This window comes from Heterocephalus glaber, unplaced genomic scaffold (genome assembly GCF_053883595.1).
Source record: "Heterocephalus glaber isolate CG9 unplaced genomic scaffold, H.glaber_assembly_v1.0 deba00001452, whole genome shotgun sequence".
Lineage (NCBI taxonomy): Eukaryota > Metazoa > Chordata > Mammalia > Rodentia > Bathyergidae > Heterocephalus > Heterocephalus glaber.
This window is the reverse complement of record NW_028258302.1, coordinates 13,538,608-13,559,338: the sequence shown is the minus strand read 5'-3', so window position 1 is coordinate 13,559,338 and position 20,731 is coordinate 13,538,608. Positions and strand designations below refer to the sequence as shown.

The 20,731-nt window shown below is 53.4% G+C and overlaps 2 protein-coding genes across 25 annotated transcripts in view; one reads left to right on the top strand and one right to left on the bottom strand.

Annotated features, from left to right (window-relative positions):
• Positions 1-9,234, top strand: part of Epb41 (erythrocyte membrane protein band 4.1) — a 189,661-nt gene extending 180,427 nt beyond the window's left edge. For all 21 annotated transcript variants that reach the window (XM_087215023.1, XM_021263220.2, XM_087215028.1 and 18 more), the window contains 4 exons: positions 409-510; positions 3,478-3,558; positions 5,424-5,528; positions 6,180-9,234. In XM_087215023.1, the coding sequence (XP_087071149.1) occupies positions 409-510; positions 3,478-3,558; positions 5,424-5,522 (282 nt within the window). In that variant the 3' untranslated portion in view covers positions 5,523-5,528; positions 6,180-9,234. The remainder of the gene's footprint in view (positions 1-408; positions 511-3,477; positions 3,559-5,423; positions 5,529-6,179) is intronic.
• On the bottom strand, positions 8,644-15,603 carry Tmem200b (transmembrane protein 200B). Of its 4 annotated transcripts, XM_004850780.4 has the most exons (3): positions 13,059-13,560; positions 11,621-11,704; positions 8,644-11,124 (listed from the first exon to the last, which is right to left on the bottom strand). In XM_004850780.4, the coding sequence occupies exon 3, from the start codon at positions 11,102-11,104 to the stop codon at positions 10,181-10,183; it is 924 nt and encodes a 307-aa protein (XP_004850837.1). In that variant the 5' UTR covers positions 11,105-11,124; positions 11,621-11,704; positions 13,059-13,560; the 3' UTR covers positions 8,644-10,180. The 4 variants fall into 4 exon arrangements, with proteins under 4 accessions (XP_004850837.1, XP_004850836.1, XP_087071160.1 ...); XM_004850779.4 differs by lacking the exons at positions 11,621-11,704; positions 13,059-13,560 and adding an exon at positions 15,204-15,603; XM_087215034.1 differs by lacking the exon at positions 11,621-11,704.
• Between the last annotated feature and the right edge of the window lie 5,128 nt (positions 15,604-20,731).

Below are 20,731 nucleotides of genomic sequence, written 5' to 3'. Positions count from 1 at the left end.
GCTTGCCGGGGATTTAGCTTAGTGGTGCTGCCGCCTGCCTTGCAAGTGCAAGGTCCTGAGTTCAATCCCTGGTACCAAAAATAAATAAATAAATAAAAGCCATTCATGAACTATAAAATGGCATGGTGTTTATGGATAGTGTCACTCTTGTAGAAACTATGCCTGTTTCCCTGCCTTCTCTTTCTGAGCTATTCCCATCACTGACCCAGTGCTAAGGAGATTGTACTCCTCCACTTTTGTAGAAGGAGTCTCATTCCCAGGGGACTTGTTCTATTTGTGAAGAGGTCACTGGGAGGGAATTAGAGTTTTGCATTAGAACATAGAACTGGAGAACAAAGCTGTAGCTTCCAGCACTTGCCCACAGTGCTTCCTACAAGGCAGGCTGATGAGCTGTGCTTTCTTCTTCAGACCGATGACAGCAACAGGGACTTGGACCCAGGAGTATTGCTGACAGCCCAGACCATCACATCTGAGACCACAAGCAGCACTACCACAACTCAGATTACCAAGGTAACAGAGCAGCTAGAGCTTCCTTATAAAATCCAGCAGCTTGCTGAGCTTGCTGCCACCCCTTGGAAAAAAGGACCCTGGTCCATAAACAAAGGCTTCCAGCTCCATCCCTAAGTGAGGTAAATTGGTTCCAGGGTCCCAGGTAGCAGGCTCCGGCTGCTCTTCCCAGCAGTAAACCTAGGGAGACCATGACAGTATCCCTGCCTACTTAGCAGTGTCATAAATCCACATGAGGTCATTTTCTTCATAGATCTCTCTGTTTTTCTGGATCTATGTGGCTGTGGAGGTAAGTGTAAAACTCCCCTTGGGCCTGGCACAATCTCCCCTTGGGCCTGGCACAGTGCTGCTTGCTTGTAATCTCAGATACTCGGGAGGCTGAGCCAGAAGGACTGTGAGTTCAAGGCCAGTCCTGGCAACTTAGTGAGTTCTTGTCTCAAAAAAATAAAAAGCACTAGGAATGTAACTCAGTGGAAGAGTGACCCTGGGTTCAATACCCAGTACCATAAAAAAAATAATTTTAGGGCCAAGGATTTAACTCAGTGGTTTTGCCACCTGCCTCACAAGCACAAGATCCCAAGTTCGATCCCCGGTACCCCCCCCAAAAAAAAAAAAAATAATTTTAAAAAGTCCATTTGGGCTGATTGCCCATCAACTGGAAACTAAAGAAGATGTGGGTTTTTTATAAAATGGAGTAGTACTCAGCCATAAAGAATGAGAAATGTTCTAAATGGTTACACATTGAGGCCATACTCAAGTGAAATAAATAGGACACACATGAGTAAATACTGAATAGTTTCTCTGGTTTGAAAACCTAAAAGTGTAAATAAGGATCGAAATGTGTAATTGATAATTGAAATAGGAAGAAAAGGTCTAAAGGAGTAGGGGAAGTGGGAGGGGTATGAGAAAGGAAAGAAGGGAAAAGAAAAAAACATGAGAAAAAGAAAAAATGGAAACGAAATCTTTGTAAAGAGGGAAGGGTGGAGGGGGTGAAGGGAGGGCAGGGGAATGGGGAAAAAATAAGAACCAAGATACATCATGTAAAGGTACAAGATCCCAGTGATGAATGTAACTGTATTGTATACCTAAAATGTACCAATAAACTTAATCAAAAAAAAAAAAAAAAAAAAAGAAAAGTCCACTTGGGCTGGAATGTAGCTCAGTGGTAGAGCACTTGGCTAGCATGCACAAGGCCCTGGGTTTGATTCCCAGGATCTCGAAAAAGAAAAAGAAGAAAAAAGTCAGTATAAGGGTAGGTATTGTTCTTACTATGATAAAACTATGCCTTACAAGCCAAAAATAAGAATTCCAGGTCTGACAAAGATTTTCTTTTTTTTTTTTGGTACGGGGATCAAACTTTGGACCTCTGGACCTTGTGCTTATGTGGCAGGCAGTGGAACCACTGAGCTAAATTCCCAGCCCTGACAAAGAATTTTTATGTCATGTCCAAGATCAAAGCTGTATGAATTATAGTTGAGATGCTAATTTTGGAATTATTAGAATATAGTTTAAAGGCTGGGGATGTAACTCAGTGGCAAAGCACTGGCTTAGTATGACAAGGCTGTGGGTTCAATCCCAAGTATTCAAAACAAAACTAAATATGGTTTATAGGAAACAACAGGGACAAAATACCTAAAATTGGAACGTCTCTCAGAGAACCAGAGGCAGCCATGTTTACTGCAGCATTGGAGGAAAATGCATTTTCTTATAGGTCAGAAATTTAGGGGCTGGGGATTTAGCCCAGTGGTTCTGGCACCTGCCTTGCAAGTGCAAGGTCCTGAGTTCGATCCCCGGTACCAAAGAAAAAAGTTTTTTTCCCTGAATGTATCAACCTATGACTCCAGGTGTCATGCTCTTATAGACTGTAGATTCTTTTAGGGGCTGGGGATTTAGCTCAGTGGTTTCACCGCCTGCTGTGCAAGCACAAGGGCCCGAGTTTGATCCCCAATACCAAAAAACAAAAAAAAGACATTTAGGTTCTTGACCCACCTGTGTCATCAACACACAAATGACTGAATGCCAGTTATTTAATTTGCCTAGAGCTTGGTTTTTCTCACTTGTCATGGAAACCTACCCACCTTCAAGAGATTGTTTGAGGGTCTTTTGACATGAATAATATGAAAGTGCTTTAAAATGAAAGATCCCAGGGGCCGGGGATTTAGCTCAGTTCCACTGCCTGCCTCGAAAGCTCAAGGTCCTGAGTTCGATCCCCAGTACCAAAAAATAAATAAATCATAAAAGATCCCAATTTCAAGCTGTGTGACACTTTTGGGGGGATACCAAGGGTCGAACTCAGGACCTTGCACTAGTGAGACAGGTGCAGTGCCACTGGGCTAAATCCCCAGCCCTGTGACACTTTTTTTTTTTATGACACTTGTTTATAGTCTTCTGATTCTTTTTCTTCCTAAAAAAAAAATTAGGGCCTGGGATTTAGCTTAGTGACAATGCACCTACCTTGCTTGCAAGCACAAGGTCCTGAGTTTGATCCCCCGTACCGGGAAAAATAAATAAATAAAATAAAAATTAAAAATATATGAAGAAAGAGGAACACTTGTTTTGATTACTTGCTAGGGGTCTGTGGTATTTGGGAGGAAGAAAAAAGGAAAATGTAAATAAGTACAGAACTGTCTTCGTGTTCAGCTTATTAAAAATGTGAGCAACCCAACAGCACAGGTGTGCCGATTTTGCAAGTCCTACCGGGCTTTGGGACAGGTTGGTAAAAAGCTGTCCTGAGGCCAGGATTTAGCTCAGTGGTGCCACCACCTGCCTCACAAGCTCAAGGTCCTGAGTTTGATCCCCAGTACCAAAAAGATAAAAAGAAAAAAACCCATTAAAAAAAAGCTGTCCTCTGCAACACCAGCAGCAGATTGAAATGAGTGAAGCTTTCAGACTAATATATGCTGTTTTGTTTTGTTTTTCTTTCTTGTTACATTGCTGATTTCATCTGACCACCATCTGCTTTTGTTACAGACTGTTAAAGGTGGGATTTCAGAGACCCGGATTGAAAAGAGAATTGTAATTACAGGAGATGCTGATATTGACCACGATCAGGTAAGAATGCCAAAGAGATTCTGAGCATAGGACGGGGATGATTGGTGGATACAGGAGTGGGCACACAGAGGATGCCTCCACCATCTTTATCTCCAAGAAACTTCTTTGGCTACTCTATCTCTTGAGAAGGAAAATGAAGGGAATCAAACTGTGGAGGCCTGAGGGACGGGAGCTGCAGGTGGGAAAGCCAGGAAGTGCAGTGGAAAGAACATGGGCTCTGGGCTCAAAGATTTGCATATTACTGTGTTCTAGCTCTTAACTCTTGGGACTCTTCTTCCTCATCTTGAAACTGTGGATTATAGTGTCCTCCTGTCAAGGTTTTTGTGCCTGTCAAGTGAGATGCAAGACGTACAGTATGGAGCAGGCACAAGGTGAGCTCCTGGTAAATGGAGCTGTTTTTGTTCAGGAGGAACAGGCCCTGCACCTGTACTAGATGATACTGAAATCAAAAAGAAGCCTGGTCCCTACTCCACAGCACTGCAGTCACAGAGAAGACAACAAGGGGCACTCCAGGTAGTGGACAAGACACCGGGAGACTCACAGCTTGGTTTCTGCCCTAGATCCACCACTAACTCATGTGACCTTGGGCAAACCACTTTACCTCTGATGTCTTTCCTCTCCTAAAAGAGAGTGGATTGATCTAGATAATTTCTGAGCCTTTCTGTGTTCTAAATTTCTATGTTATTATGTTAATTAGGTGCTAATTGTGTGCTACAAGCAATTAGCAAATAATAAGGTCAGGATTAATGTTCCCGATTCTCTGCTGGGGGAGGTTAGAACATTAAGGCTGCAGAGGAGAGGGGGTGGAAGAGACTGTATGTAAATGCTTCTGGAATCATTGACAGGATTGCTAAAGCAATAACTTTGTGGCCTTTATGCTGATATGCTGAATGTCTTTAAAAAGAGAAAATTGAGCTGGAGTGCTGGCAGTTCTCTTGGTAGCAGGGTTGAGACTTGCAACTGAGAATACTGGGTCCAGGGTCTCAGAAACAAGGTGCAGAGCCCAAGGGGGAGGCAGTTAGCCCAGCTCAGTGAGCCCTGCTGCATTACCAGCCCGAGTTTCGGTGTGATCTGAGCCCCTGCTTTGTACTCAGTCTTCACTAAGACCAGTGAGGTGGAAGGTGTGCCTTGCAGTGAGACAGAATTGGGCTGAACCCTAACTCTGACTTCTAGTATGTACCCCATAAGCACTTACATTACTTCTGAGCTGTAGTTTGACTGTCTGTGAAATAAAGATCATCACAGGTTTCTTTCAAGGTTTTTTTGTTTTTTGGTACCGGGAATCGAACTCAGAACCTTGTGCTTGCAAGGCAGGCACAGTGCCACTGAGCTAAATCCCTGGGCCTCTTTCAAGGTTTTGTAACAAAAAAGCAAGCATTCTTTGATAGCTTTTTTTTTTTTAGCTTTTTTTTTTTTTTGAGATAGGGTCTCACTGTGTTGTTCAAGCTGGCCTTGAACTTTGCGTAGCCCAGGCTGGCCTCGAACTGGAGGGAATCCTCTTGTCTCAGCCTCCCAAATGCTGGGATTACAGGCATGCACTCTTCCTTTTTGTAGCATACTTCTTTACTTTCCTCTCTTTTCCTTAACTTCCTGGTTACCCTGTATTGAACAGAGTCTGTCCTCCAGAGTCACTGCTTGAGTGAATCCTCTCAGACCCACCCAGGTGGGTGTAGCTATTGCCCTGGCTTACAGCTCTGGCCTTCCCTGTCTTCTGTGTCTGAGGCCTCCCTCTGCAGGAGGAGGGGACAAGGTAATTACCAGGCTGGCCTAGGCTGACATCACCAAGAAGTGATGGCCTCGACCTTGGCCCTCTTTCACCTGCCTGGCTGCTTTTTGCCTGATGGAATTGTCCTTATCTTTCACAGGTCCTGGTACAAGCCATCAAGGAGGCAAAGGAGCAGCACCCAGACATGTCAGTGACCAAGGTGGTCGTCCATCAGGAGACTGAGATCTCTGAGGAATGAGCTCAGGTAGGAGGTGTTCTAGCTGTGGTTGTGGACACCATTGTGCTAGCCTGAGAGAGTTCTGGCAGGGCCTGTGAACACTCAGGGAGCCCATCACCCCAAGGAGATGTTCACACTGGCATGTCATAAAGTAGAAGTAGAGAAGATTATTAAATAGTATTTGGCTCCAACCAAAACAGCCAGGTGATTTGTGTTCTCCTGCTCTTAACAGTGCCAGCAATATTGGGTAGGTTCCCCAAACTTGTATGTAAAACCTTGCTCACTGCCTGAATCTGTTTATCTCTCCTTCTCCACTTCACCATCCCCTGGTTCTGCTCTCTGAGTCACAGGTATATCTGAGCCTGAACCTAGGCGGGCCAGAGGAGAATGAAACCAAAGAGCTAGACCAGGCAGGATAGGGCTCAGGTAAGGAATGGCTGAAGCTCCGGACCAGACTAAAAATTTGGAGCCAGGGAAGCTGCTCTCTGGGAGCAGGGATCTAGATAGATTCAGGGCCAAAGTAGTTTACAAAGGACTTGAAGTAGCCACCCATCATCAGGTGGGACGTGCGTGGGGCTCAGGTCCTGATCGTCATTTATGGCCACACAAACTTGGCAGTGGGGCTGGGAAACTCGCTCCTTTGCAGAATTTAAAAATGTGCTTCTTTCTTTCCTCTAGGAACTATCCTACTCCCAATTCCCTGCCCTTCTCCCGTCCAAGAGAAACCAGCAAAATGATTGGGAAGCCAACCTGCAATAGTCAGACTTTAGACTTGCAAGTTATCCTAAACCACCAGATAATTAATTTCATTTTCTATTTGGAGTTTATAACAAGAGATTCTTCTAGATACCACCGATCCTTTGAAGACCTTTTTCTATATTGTAATACCTGAAATTGTTCAACTTTTCACTCTATGGACTGTTTTAAAGAATTCTTGGGTTTTTTTACGGGGTAGTTTGTAACCCCTTCAACCTACCCTCTCCCCACTTATTTCCAACCCAGATACAGATGGGGTCCACAGAATTCTGCAGGATCCTCCAGAGATTCTGTCAGTTGTGTTGGAGGCCAAAATCAGCCATGGGACATCCCCTCCTCCCCTAATCTTATACTCGTTGGATGACAACAGAAACTTCATGGCACAGCTTCCTCAGAACCAATGATGTGACTTTGCCAGAATGTCAGGCAGGGGGACTGTCCTGATCCACAGCTCTCGAAAAAAAAATGTCCTGTCCTTTTGTCAGGCTGTTTTTGGTGAAGCAGAGACCTCTGCTGAGAATGTAGTATTGTTTTACTCCTCCCCAACCTGTTCTGTTTTGGAGCTTCTTTAGGTCAGACAGAAGAAGTTGCTTCAGATATATCTGATACTGTGAATGTTTGAACATATCTGTGGCCTTCATCTCCCCTTCTGGCCTGTTACCTCATCAGAAGCAGTGACTCTGCCAGGCTTCCCCAACCTCCCATCTCAGGAGACCAAAACTCACGGAAAAATAAGCACTTTTGGCCAAAAGTTCTAATGGAACATTTTAATGGTGGTTTGGGGAGGGAAAGTTAATAAGGTTTTAAAAATAAGGTCTTTTAGTTCTGGAAGTGTGTACTTCACACAGGGGAATGTGGAGTTTACCTCAGTTGGATCCTGCTAAGGAATATTTCCAGGTGGCTGTGCCTCTTTCTCTTCCAGCATGGTAACAGAAATGGCTCAGAGAGGTCATGTTCTTTGACCTTTCTTCTCTGCATGAAGACACCCTCCTGGAGCAAGGGTGTTACAGGCTTAGGAGCCACCCTCCCACAGGACACCACACAAAGGCCCCTGGTCTGCTCATTCCCACTCACCACCTGAGGTCTGCTGGGTTCTGTAGGCTTGATTCTGTGGTGGGTTTTGGATTTTTTTTTTTTTTTTTTCTTTTTGGTCTTGGTTTTGAAAATGAGGCCTGATGTCCCTAATTCCTGGTAGGGATTTGGAGGCATTTTTATTCAGTAGGGCTTCTCTGTATCTTCTGGCTTGCTTCCTACAAACAGATCTGCCTGGAAGCTTCTCAGAATCCTAAGTCTAGGCCAGAAGTGAACTTCATGAGATTAGACAGGGGGTCACTGACAGCGATTGCCGGGGGGCTGAAGGGCAGTGAGCATGAGAGAAGTCTAAAAGTCAGCAGTGCAGTGTCTCTACTAGCTGAGTTTTTAGACAAACTCAGCTAGTTTGAACTGATTTCAAGTGTGTGCATTTTCCTTTTAGTTCTCATGTGAGACTGTTAACCAGGGACCCCTCTCTCAGGAGGGACAGGAGAGCACTGGTGGGATCTACCACAAGCTTGGGGGTAAAGCAGGTTGTCCTATCTCAGGAAGAAACAGGCTGTGGCACAGGGTCTGAGGTGATGGGCTTTCTGGGTGGGGCTCAGGCCAGGGCAATATTGGCAGGAGTGGTGGAAGTTAAAACTTAAGGGGGCCGGGGATTTAGCTCAGTGGCACCACGCCTGCCTCAAAAGTGCAAGGTCCTCAGTTCGATCCCCAGTACTGCAAAAAAACCCCACAAAACTCTAGGTCCTGCAGGGGATGTAGATCAGGGGCACCATGGCTGTCTCACAAGTGCAGGGTCCTAAGTTCAATCCCCAGTACCAAAAAGCAAAACAAAATGAAAAACCTGTAAGTCCCATTCAACAAGCACATAATGGAGCTTGCTTCCCAGGGCCAGCTGTCCTGCTAACCAAGCTATGGGACTCACAAAGCTGAACCTGTGGGATGAAGGGAATGAGGGAAGAGGACACACCATGTCTATTTAGAACCCTGAGGACTCTGCTATCTGGATCTGTGTTGGAGCTCTCATAGCACAGGACCCAGACCTGCAGGCATAAACCTTCCTTGGCTCTGCCACCAGCTCACTCCTCCTCTCCACCTCCTTTGTCTGCAATTGGACTAGAACTCTAATTTCCTTCCAAGCCTCTTCCACCTTCCTCTCTCTGAAACAGATCTAGGGATTTGGCAATTGTTTTGATTTTATTCTTTCTGCAGTTGCGTGCATGTGTGTGTGTGTGAAGAAAAACAGGCTCTGTTCAGGTAGAAATGGTGAAGGTAGAGAAGGGGGTTACACTCCCGGGGTCAGAGACTTGGGTGCAGTTTTCCTAAAGTGACTCAGACACACCACAGTAACAACTCTCACTGCAAATTTTATTTTTACTTTAGAAATAAAAATTTCCTTCAAACCACATGAGATCTCTGCCACCCACCCACAAAGCAAGACCTACATTCATAAGCCAAGGGCTTAGGGAGCCTAAATGCAGGGACCATCAGGCACCTTCACCACACCTCCCCCAGGCCTGTATTCTGGGGGACACAGAGCAGTGGGGGGGGGGTGTGAAAAGCCCACCATCACCCTGGGAAAGGGAGTCAGAGCTACGGCCTGACCAGCACCCCTTGGTGTTCACAGGAAATCTTTGCCCAGGATCTCAGCCCCAGGCTGCTCATTTTTAGAAATCTCTCAAATGTATTATTTTGATGGCAAAAATGAAGGAGCTTTGTAAATTTTTTAAAAATTATGAATCATACAAAGTAGTTTACATTTCTCGACAAAATAGGAACTATTGCAGCAGAATCAAATTGGCAAAATCCTTAGATTAAATAGGCAATAATTAGGTCTGCTGTTTTGGCCTTTTGTAGTAAGAAGTGGTTGTAGTGTTTAGATACGTGTTTGGTCTTGGCTTCTTGTATTGCATTTTCCAATAAACTTAAAAAAAAAACCTGAGTCTGTGAGGATTGAATCACTTTTAAATTTGTCTTCTTCCAGCAACTTGGGGAAATTTAAACCCTGAGTAGGGGAAACCTAAACTGAACCATTTTCTCAAGTAAGCTATCCACATTGGCCAAAAACGCAGCTTCACTGTTGTAGAAAGGGTTTCTTTTTTTTTTGGTACCGGGGATCGAACTCAGGTCCTTACACTTTCGAGGCAGGCGGCGGCGGAACCACTGAGCTAATTCCCCAGCCCTGTAGAAAGGGTTTCTGAGAGCCGGAGGGAGATTTTGCAGCCCAGGCCCTCATGAAGTTAGAAGACCTCTCAGACCTGTCTGGGAGGGGCCAGACTCGGTATGAAGGCATTGGCAGTAGTCAGCCCTAGAGGGATGTATCCCTCTGGGCTGAGGGAAGGGTGTGAGATGGTGGGAGTTCAAGCCTCACTCCCCATCCTAGATGGCAGAGGAGGGGCTCAACTCCACCCCATTGCCCATCTTTCTTCCCAGAGGTCCATATGCCCTCAACCAGCCACCGTGGATAGAGCCTGTCCCAGCCTGAAACATCCCAACCTATCCTCCAAGTATTAAGAGGACTTTGCCCATTACTTTGGGTTTGCCAACGCACCAAGTTCATCTTCCAGCCACCCTGGCCTGGGCCTCCAGCGCCTTCAGGTGCCTGTTCAGGGCTAAGGCCACATACGGAGGCTGAAGAAATTCCTAGGGCCAAGTCATGCTGATCTCCACACGCCACATTACAATATTTCCTCTCTGGCTCACGGCGCACCAGTGCAGCTGGCTTCTCTGTCCACATGCAAGGCAGGATGCCTTAGCAGCTGCTGTGATCACAGCATCCATCCCAGCCAGGGATGTGACTGAAGCAGCTCGCAGACATTAGGACTTTGGGTCCTCTGTTCCTGTTACCATGGCCCATGGTGCAGCCCCATAGGTTGCCCTCCTGTTTCTCAGACCTGGGACCCCAAGTCCCCCCCTCCCCTTAGTTTGGCATACCCGCCCAGACTGAGGCGGTCCAGTCGTGGCCAGCTGCGGTGAGCACAGTCCCGAGCCGCTGGGGACCCCAGGAGGAGCTCCCCAAAGCCCAGGTCCAGAGACTTGGAATGTTCAATGTAGGATCCAGAGGGCTGCACTGCGATGATCACGTGACCAGTCTGGCTTCGTGGACCCCAGGATGGGGCCAGCCCTGGGTCCTTCAGTGGGTAGCTGTTGAGCAGGGCAGGTAACCCCAAGCGAGGATTAGCAGGCTCTGAACGCAGACTCCGAACTGACGGCACGGGTGAGGTGCCCTGACGCGGGGCCAGGTCCCAACTTTCCGGCTCTGCGCAGCCTATGGCTCTGGGAGTCCTGGGGCCAGGGCTGGGAAGGAGGGCGCAGTCCCAGCCGGGGCCGTCGGGGGGCCGCAGAGCCTGGGCGCGCAGCACCCCCTGGCGGAGCAGTCGCGTCTCCAAGTCTCGGTTCTCATACAGAAGCGTGTTGGCGCAGATGAACACAAACAGGCCGACGCCCATGATCACCGGCCCCAGCAGCCGCAACCGCTCGTGTGGGCCATGGCCCCGGCCCGCACCGCGCCCTTCGCGTCGCAGCTCGCTGACGGGAGGCGCACTGGCATTGGCGGCCCGGGGCCCTGGGGCTCCCACGCGATGCGGCCAGTAGCCAGCCACTGCGATGCCCATGCCCACCAGTACCACAAGCGCCCCCAGCGCCGCGAACGCCCCCGACGGCGAGCGCAGCCGCAGCCGCGCCCGCACCCGCAGAGGCTCCGGCGGGGAGCGCGGGCGCCGGCGGCGGCCCAGGCGGCGGCCCAGGCGGGAGACGCGGCCCTCGGGGCTCCTCCGCGCCTTCCCGCAGTCTCCGGGGCTCCCGGCCGTCATCTAGCTGTCGTCTGGGCGCTCTGCGGAGAGAAGACGGGAAGCGGGCACTGAGCCGACGGGTGTAGGCTCGGGGCGCCAGGCTCCGGACCCAGATCCGGGAGGGAAGCGCGGACCGCCTCGCCTGGGCCGCTTGGAGATCCCTGGCGGCCACCCCCGGATTTTCCTGGGCTGAGAGGGAGGGAGCCACCCCCGCTCGGGTTTTCCGCAGCGGAGCTCCGAGCCAGGGACGCGCGGCAGAAGCCCGGGTTGGCCGGGTCCGCGGGCGGAGAGGAGGGAGGGGGCTGCAGGCTACTCTCTGGCGCATCCCGGGCTGCGGGGCCCGGCAGCCAGCGCTCTCTCCGCCTGCCCGCGATCCTGGGACTCGGGAAGCAGACACCAGGCAGCGCGCTCCTGGTGAGTAGCGCCGGTCCCGCCCCACCCCCGCACGTGGCCGCGCGATAGTCACCGGGGAGGGGGCGCGCAGGCCGCCGGGTCCGCGGGGGTCGCCGCGCACTCCCCACCCTGCGATGCACTTACCGCAGCGCGGGAAGGAGGGGGCGCCACTGACTGCAGCTCTCCTTCCCGCCCCCTCCTTCCAGACTTCCTCAGTCAGCGCCGGGGCTGCAGCAGGAGAGATTCGAGCTAGACTTCGGGAAGACCGCCCTGACCGGGCCAGCCAGTCAGGACAGGAGGCGGCGGCAGACTTTGTCCAAGATTTTTCTCAACTCCGCCAGAAGAGGCCTCCCCCTCCCCCAGCGGCCCGGCCCGAGCCAGGGGCCTGCGGTGCTGGGCGCGGGGCCTCGCGGTCGACTCTCCGCTCGGCTCTCCCGTCGGCCCAGGCAAGGCTGCTCCTAGGTTGCAGCGTTTCCAATTCGGGCTCCTCGGGATGAATCATCCCCCTTTCGAGCCGCCTGGCCTCCTTTCCGGCCTCCTCCGCCCGAGGCCTCAGTGGACCCCGTCCCGGGCCAGAGCAGCACCGCCTCTGAGGCCCGGGGTCCCGACCCACACAGCTGACGCCCCTCCAGGCTGCTGCTTGCGTCCAGCAGCCGCCTGAGCACCGGACGAAAGACCAGGCAGGAGCAGCCGGCCTGAGCGCGGCGTGGCCCCCCGAAGTCTGCGTACCCGCGCCCCAGTCTGGTTTGCGCACAGCTGCAGCGCTAGGAGCCGCAGCCAGGCCTCGAGGCGTAGGCCCCAGCACCCTGCCGCGCCGCAGCCGCACCCGCACCCGAAGCGCAGGGGGGACCGACCCTGCCTCAGACAGCAGCGCCGAGGCCTGGGGGATGGCGGGGAGCACAGTGTCCGCAGTGTCCAAACCCAAGTTCGCAGATGGAACCGTGGGCCAGGAGAGCGCAGGGGCCGGCCGGGTCCCACCGCCGCAAGAGCTCTGGGCCCTGGGCACTTCTGGGCGCAGCCACAGGCGCGTCCCAAGAGCAGACCCCTTTGTCCCCGCGTGTGGAGCCCTTTTGCAGCCTGAAACCAGAGTGACCACCCCACCTCGAGCCAGAGCTGGCACCCCAGCCCCTACTCCTGAAAGGTCACCCTCCTAGCCGCGGCCCGTCCCTGCCAGGAGGCGACAGCACGCAGAGTCAGGGTGACATATTCAGAGGCCTCAAGACTCTGAAGGGCGTGAGGCAACGCTTCGGGACCTCAGGAGGGCGGACACTTGGACACACAGCCCGCTGGTCCGGGGAAGTTGCTCAGGCAGAGACCCCTGTACTCCCCGATCCTGCACCGCCTGTGTCCACACTCTGGCCCCGGGAAAAGGAGAACCAGGGCCCTCAGAGGGGAGGAGTCAAACAAAGTTAGGGAAAGTGGGGTGGCGAGGCCGTGGCCCCTAGTTCTGGTCACCTGGCGCCGCCGCGCCCGGACGGGTCGGGCTCCGAATCCGCGCTGCGGCTCCCCGCGCCGCCTGGGTCTCGGCGAGTCCCGCCCCGGCCCGCCCCGCAGCCCCTGGAACCCAGCTGCCGCGCCTCACCCGGCGGGAAGACGCAGCTCAGTTTCCCGGGCCGCAGGTGAGCGCCGCGTGTGTGCCTGGCGACTCCGAGGGTCCGGGCGCGAATCCCGCCATCCGCGAGCCCCCCACTCCCAGCCTACGTCGTGCGCCGGGGCTGAGGGGGTGCGCCCTGCCTGAGCGGGAAACGGCCGGGAGCCTCCTTCCCAGCCCGGGCGACCGAGTCCTGCCCCGACGCTCGGCCCTGCGCTGTCGGAAGCTCGCCGCCGTCCTCCGCAGAAAGCGGGCCACGCCGTCTGCCCTGCAAAGTGCCCGGAGGCGAGAACCCGGCCTCGAGGGCAGTGCCCCTCATACAGGGCTTAGCCGGGCACCCCGAGCCCTCGATGAGAAGCATTCGCGGGGAGGACACTAGGGACGGCGGGGCGCTCGGGGCCCAGACCGGGGTGTCTCGGTGTTACCGAAATCGCGCTCATCCCAGCGGGGAGCGGCCTCGCCCCGCGAACAGGAAGCGGCGACCCCGCGACGGCCGGACGTGGCGGGGGGGGGGGGCTCAGGCGCCCGCGCGAGGAATGCGATGGGGCGGGCCGGGCGGGCCGCCAGTTTCCATGATGCGGGGGGCGGGCGTCCAGGCTGCGCGCTGCCGGGGGAGAATTTCCGGCCTGGGATTGATTAGGCCGCCTCTTCCCCGCCACAGGACCCCATGGCTCGCGGCCGTAATGAGCCCCGGCTGGCGCGGGCGGGGGCAACTCCACCCAGTGGCCCAGCACCCGACTTCGGCCCGTGCTCTGCGGAAGACACGGGAGGGGCCTGCCCCCCCCCCCCACCAAGGACCCTGAGGAGGCACAGTGCGGGCGATTCTTGCCACTCGGTCCGATGGAGCTGCGGAGAGCTGCCCCTGCCCTGCCTCTCCCTCTCGGCTCCCTCCCTTCCTCTCAGGACCCCTGCCCGTCGACCTCCACACGCACACTGCGCCGCACCCTCCGGATCAGCGCCTGTTGCCGTCCAGGCTCGCTGCTTTTCCTGGGGACGCCGGTTCTGAGGGCCAAAGCCTGGACTGGCCTTACTGACCCCACCCTCGGGTGGCCGCCTTTCCTCTTGCTCCTGGGCCTGCTCTGGGGCTCTCACATTCCTGGCTTGGCTTTCCTCCCTCACTGTCCCGTGTCTTCCCTGGTGTTGGGGCCCCTCCCACCTGGGCCCCAAGCCCAGCTTCACTTTGACCAGTGGACACCTCCCTGGGCCCCTTGTCACCCCACCCTGTGAAGGGCCCCACTGTCCCTCACAGTGCTCGGGGGTCACCTTAGGCTCCTTCCTCCACTCCATCAAGACTTCCAGACAGACACCAAGCATCTTTTTACTCTAAATCTGGCCCTGCCACTCCCTGATTCAAAGCCTCAGTGGCTCCCCAGCACCATGCAATACACTTTAAAATCCGAGTCATCACCACATACCAGTCTCTGGCCCCTATTCTTCATCCTCCTGGGTGGCTAAACTCGTTTCTTTCCAAGACCCTCTGTTTTCTTTCCTCAGGGGCTTGACATTTTCCTGGCAGCTGCGGCTCTCTTCTCTTTTGCTTTCTCCCCCCTTCCCTCTCTCTCTCCTCTCTCTTTTCTCCCTATTCTCCTTCCTTCCTCCCCCTTCCTTCCTTTCTTTGATTGAACCCAGAGCCTTCATGCTGAGCTACATCCCCAGCCTTTTAAAAGATGAGGTCTGGCTAAATGGCCCAGGCTGTCCCCATACTTGTGATCCTCTTGCCTCAGCCTCCCAGAGAGTGTTGGGACCACAAACGTGCACCACTGTGCCACCTATTTCCCTGGTGGTCACCTTGCTACCTCCTACTCAGGCCTTCTTCCAGCCCCCTGGTCAGGTCAGCCCGTCTCTTCCTCTCCATGACAGGCCCTTGTGCACCAGAAGTGTCCCTGAGCACAGGCGACCTGAAATTGCTCAGGAATTGAGTCTGTTTCCTGCTGGAGTTCTGACGCACAGGGCTGGGTCTGTCTTGCACATCCTGGAGCACTGTGCACAGCCCTTGGTGTTTCCAAGGTCTGTACCCCCCAACACTAGACCCCTTCCTATTCTCTACTTCTGGGCCCTGGCCCAGACAGCACACACAAAAGACTCAGCTCTGAGTCTCAGTTTCCCCATCCATAAAAAACAGGGAATAATACTGACCTGCTAGTGTCGTTTTGAAGGTTAAATAAGAGTACAAGTGTTCGGCGCCTGACACAAAGTGGGTGTCAGCAAACAGCTTCCCCCTGCCCTGACCGTGAGGCTTCAAGTCCAGAGGGCAGTGTGTGGGCCTGTGGAAACCTTCTCCGGAGTCATTTAGGATGGCAGGGGCAGAAGGAGACCCCTTTCCCAGGCATAATCCTGATGAGTTCGCTTGAGAGTTCTGGGAGGTCATTGATAGGCCCAGATAGATGCAGAAACTGGCTGGGAGGGTAGAGCTCTGTCCACAAGTGCAGCCAGGCCGATTAATTTGCCCCCATCTGCAGAGGGACCTCTTCTGGCCTGTGTGGCTCAGCCCTGCAGAAACCAGTGCATGGTAGACAGTGGCTCAGTACTGGGACACTCACTCACTGATTGCCCCCTAGAGGCCTGGATCCGGGTCAAATCTGCTCTATGTAACCGTGGCTCCTTCCCTCAGAACCAGGAGGGGCCTGGGTGAGATGTCCCCTGGGGACGAGAGTGATGCACATCTCTTCCTGTCACTCCTGAGGCTCCAGGTCCTCTCCGGAAGCCCCCTGGGGTGAAAGCAGAACAACTGTCACCTTCTCGGGCACAGCTCCACTCTGGGTCACAGAAATACAGCTCTGTCCTGCGCGCTTTAGGAACAAGGCTGGCACTGTGGGCTGCTTCAGCTTTCCTGCCCCTGCCCCAGCCCCAGTCTTGGCGTGGCTTGGGAGAGCACTCAGAGGACACCACCTGATACCAATGTGTCCTGTGCACATGGGGCCCTGCAGCTCCCACCAAGACCTCAACTTCCACTAAGAATTCAGAGCCAGTTCCAAGGGCAGAAAGACCATGGCCCAGGCTGCAGCTTTGATCATGCTCCTCGGCCACAGTGTGTCATTGGGCGAGTCACAGCAGTCCTTCCTGCTCCTGCCTGTCATGTGTCCCCCACAAGCAGGACCGTGTGGACTCACTGAGACCTGATTGGCAAGTAGAACCCAGAATCCCAACCCCAGGGCTCTGTTCTATTGGGACAGGACCAGCACCCAGAGAGAGACAGTAACTTCCATAGGATGGCAGAGCTGGACTCCAAACCCCTCCGTCACAAGGGCTGAACACCTCATAGGGCAAGGTCATGGGATAATGAACCTCAAGACCATCTCCTCCCATCTATGGAAGCCCCGTGCTGGGCAGCTATGGGCTCCTAAGCAGATGTCTCTGGGCTGCTCACAAAGCCCTAGGCAGAATGAGCTCCTATCTCCAGGGTGCTCTGAAGCTCAGAGGAGAGAAGGAGACAGCCTGGGTGATGCTGGGGTGCTCCAGGAGATGACACCTTCATGGAGGACAGGGCAAGCTTAGCTCCTGCAGGAGCCCTTGGGCAGAGGGAGAGCAGCAGGCCTGTCACCATCTCACTGAGCTACCAGGCCCTTTTATGCGCTACTACAGTGTTCGAGACAGCCCATGAGTGAGGTGCAGTCTCACCTGCATCACAGGTGTGGGAACTGAGACTCTGTGAGGTCCAGGCTTGAGGAGGTCAAGGGGAGAACCCAGGTCAGAACCAGGTTCTAACACTGGTCCTGTATGCCTGTTTCTTCCTCTACAAAATGGGGACCCAATTGCTTCTCGGCCTTTTGGCTAAGATCAAGTGCAAAATGGGGACCCGGAGCTTGGAAGGTGCCAGTCTGGCCATGCTAGGGTTTTTCTGGCCTCCAGATGGTGACTGCCCATCAGTTTTTCAACTCTAAAGTGTTAAATCAAGGCCAGTTTCTGTATCTCCTTAGCCACCTCCCCTGGGCTGTTGGGGAGCAGAGAGGGCACAGCCCTGGGCTCCAACCAGATACCTCAGGCACCAGAAGAAACAGATGTGTCCCACAAAGCTGAGGAAGCAATGGCTGGCTCCTTGGGGGGGAGTCCTGCCCATGTCACCTCTGAGCAGTGGTCTCACTTCCTCTGAGCCTATTTCCTCATCAGACTGTGTCACTTACTGAGGTACAAGGGGCACCAAGAGCTCATGGAGCCCTGCTGGAAAACCTTAGCTGGTGTTATTGTTTTATTATTTCTTTCTTTCTTTTTGGCACTGGGGATCAAACTCAGGACCTTGTTCTTGCAAGGCAGGCATGGTGCTTGCTGAGCTAAATCCCCAGCCCTTGTTTTATTATATCTACTGCAATTCACTTAGCTCTGAGTTTTAACTCTTCTCTGTATCCCTTTTTTAAAAAATTGTTGAACATATTTCAATTGAATCAGGCACCTTTTTCTGGTCCAGTCATCTGGGAAGTAGAGGGCGGGGACAGGGTCTGGAACCACAGGAAAAAGGGCTGAAAATACAGACTCTCTCGGGAGTCTGTGGGGCTGACAGGTCCCCGAAGTGACCACCAGCCTTGGGAGGGGGTAGGTTGGACCCTGGGAGTTGAGGGATCGCCAACAGCTGTAGAAGAGGTGCTGCCTGGAAGTGTGGCCATGGGCACATGCCTGCCACCCTTGGTCTCAGCCACAACTTGTGGGTTCCTCAAGGGACTGAGGCTGGAGGGTCCCTGTGAAGATCTGCCTCTCCGTTTTCCCTCTAGGAGTGCTCAGGACTGTCAGATCACTCAGCAGGAAACAGGTCCAGAAAAACCTCAACAGAGAAAATGAGTTTCCCCTCCACTGTAAGTTAGGTGGATGGCCCTGCTGTGCAGAGAGAAACAGGCTGCGGTCAACCCACAGGGAGGACACACAACACCAACAGGAAGTTGGGGTTTGCTAGGCAGAGTGGCATACACCTGTGACCTCAGGACACTGAAGCCAGCTGGGGCAATTTAGTGAGACCCTGTCTCAAAAATTCAAAAAGGAATGAGGAGGTAGCTCAGTGGTAGTGCACTTGCCCAGCATGTGCAAAGGGCCTAGGTTCAATCTGTACTGGAAGGAAAAGTGTGCATTTACTGTGAACCATGTGATAGGAGTCATTTGTTACTACAGCATAATCCAGAGAGCTGACTAATGTGCTGGCAGTTGTAAGCCTTGTAAATAGCAGCTATCATAGGATTGTTTTATTTCAGGTACAAAACAAGGCACCGGGCTGAGGTTGCCAGAGCAGAATTTACAGTGATGTTCAGAAGCAACATAGAGAGCAGGTCTCCTTTCTGTTACAGCTGTACAAGACCCCCACCACCACCTCACCCCCGCCAGTCTTGTTGCTCCACATCCTCCCAGTGGGTGGCACTCTCTTTGCCTTTGTGATTAAAGAAGTTGGCTGTCCCCCACCCGCAGTGTGCAGACCAACCCAGAGAATGCCTGGGGAACCCGCCTGGAGCACATGTCCAGAGTGCTCCTTCCCCAAGCTGTGGCCTCACTAGCTCCAAGGGAGGCTGGAAAATGGCTCCTAGGAGACAACTAGAACTGCCACAGACAGACGCGGCACCTGTACTTGGTGGCACATAACACTGCTGATGAGGCAGTGAGCTGTCACTGGGGAGAGAAAGCAGAGGCTCAACCCCTCTCTTTGGATTCCAGGTGAGGACCCCCAGGGCAGGCCCCAGTTCTCTGGAGCAGCCCCTCTGCCTGGGCACCAAGGGCAGGAGTTGGGGTTGGGACCGGCTGGCTAGGGAAGCGTAAATGGAGACCCGGGGCGCCCCCTGGCGGCAAGGCTGCGCCCCTTCCCCACGGGAGCCGACTGCCACCTGGCGGCCCGAGATCCCGACCCCCACCCCCACCCCCACCCGGCAATCCTGGCACCCACAGGTACCCCCTGGATCTCGAGGATGAACTTCCTTGCAAATGGTCTGCTGCCAAGGATCCCCTAGGGCCCTAGGAGGAGGGCGCTAGACAGGCTACACCGAATGAATCTGGGGTGGGGTGTGTCACAGGTACCTGGCCTGAGTCCTGGGTTTGTTCGGTTTAGCCAGATCCCGCGTTATGCTCTAGAGGTTAGTGGCACTCTCGTCCCTGACCCCCACCCCTTCCCCTGACGGGGAAACTGAGGCTCAGACATTAAATCACTTGGTAGGCGACAGTGGCAGGCCCACATTCTGGTCCTGGCTGCCCTGCTGTCCCCAATACCTCCAGGCTCTCCTGGCTCGGGCCCCAGTGTGTGTGGGCATCCAGCCCCCCTGGAGGTTTGCTCCCCTATCAGACAGGACAGGTGCCCTTTGAGGTTTGTGGTGACTGTTACACCACGGTGAAGGGGACACGGCCCAGGAGCGCCCTCCCGTGCAAGCACAGCACTCATCCATGGCTGGGAGGTGCAGAAGGCAGCTGGACACCTTGGCACGGCTTTGCGGGGGACACATACCAGGAGGCCCTGAGGAGGCAGCCCAGTGGTGGAGCTGGTGTGGGGAACACTTTGAAGGGGCAGAAACGCACTGGGGCAGGGGCAGGGGGTTGGAGCTGGGACCCTAAGCCAACGCTGTAGGGGCAGCAGGTACTGAGCTAGCTTCTGCTTCCAGGGACAGGGGGAAGTGACTGTCCATCTCATCACACTACGGCCGAGTGTCTGGACTTCAGGCCAAGTCTGTCTGAATCCAAAGCCTTCTCCACACAGAGCTGGGAAGTGAAGGTATGAATTATAATGTGCATTTTATGGATGAAACTATGACTCAGAGTTTACATAACTTGGCCAACAGGAAGGTAGAGTGTGTCACCCACTCCTAGAATCTCCCATGTTCTCATCTGTGAAATGCAAACGCAGTCCCTCCCGGGGAGTTCTGAGAACCCAGCAACGGAGCCCCCCCACCCCCCCACACACATTCGTGCTTAGTAGGTGCACAGGCTGTGTTAGTCCTTCACTTAGTCTCTTACTCATGCTTTCCAGGAATCACAAGACCCTCCTGATGTTACAGCAAGAGGAACGAGCCAAGAGGAAGGGGAGCCAGTGTTGGAGGATTGCTAGTCCTTGAAGATTCTCTTTGGAGGGACAGGGACACTGGTGCCTGCAGTCATTAAGGTACTAACTGCCCAGATGTGCGCACCAGGTCGCTGTGACATTTCCGGTTTGGAGGAATCATCAAGAGGCCAAGAGGCTTTTCAAACTTCTTGGCTAGTTTCTCTTGCCAAGAGATGCTCAAGGGAAAAGACTTAAGACAAAATGAAAGCTCACTGAAAGAACCTACAGTCAACTTGAATGTAGCTAATGGTTCATATTATAGTCACTGAAGCTTGAGGTCAGGAATGGGGCAGGGAACTGCCATTCACTGACTGGGATTTCCCAGCCGCCTTGTGCTGGACTTGGAAGGCTTCCTGTGCTGTGCTGTTGTAAATAATGCCAGCATAAACACCTCTGTACCAGAGCGCTTGTCTCTGAGTTGTCACTTCAGGATAAATGTCCAGGAGTGAGTGGCTCGCTGGCATAGCTCCTGCCACGCTGCCCTCTGGAGCCTGAGGTAGTTTTCCTGCTGTGCCAGCACCAGGTTTCATGGGGACACCAGGGTAAGGCCATAAGGCAGGGCTGTTCTAATTTGCATTTCTTTAGGAACATCCCAGGGCTCATTAAAAAGCTCTCTAAGAAACACCACCAGTTGCCTGGGAAGTGTGAATTAAGGATAAATATTTTA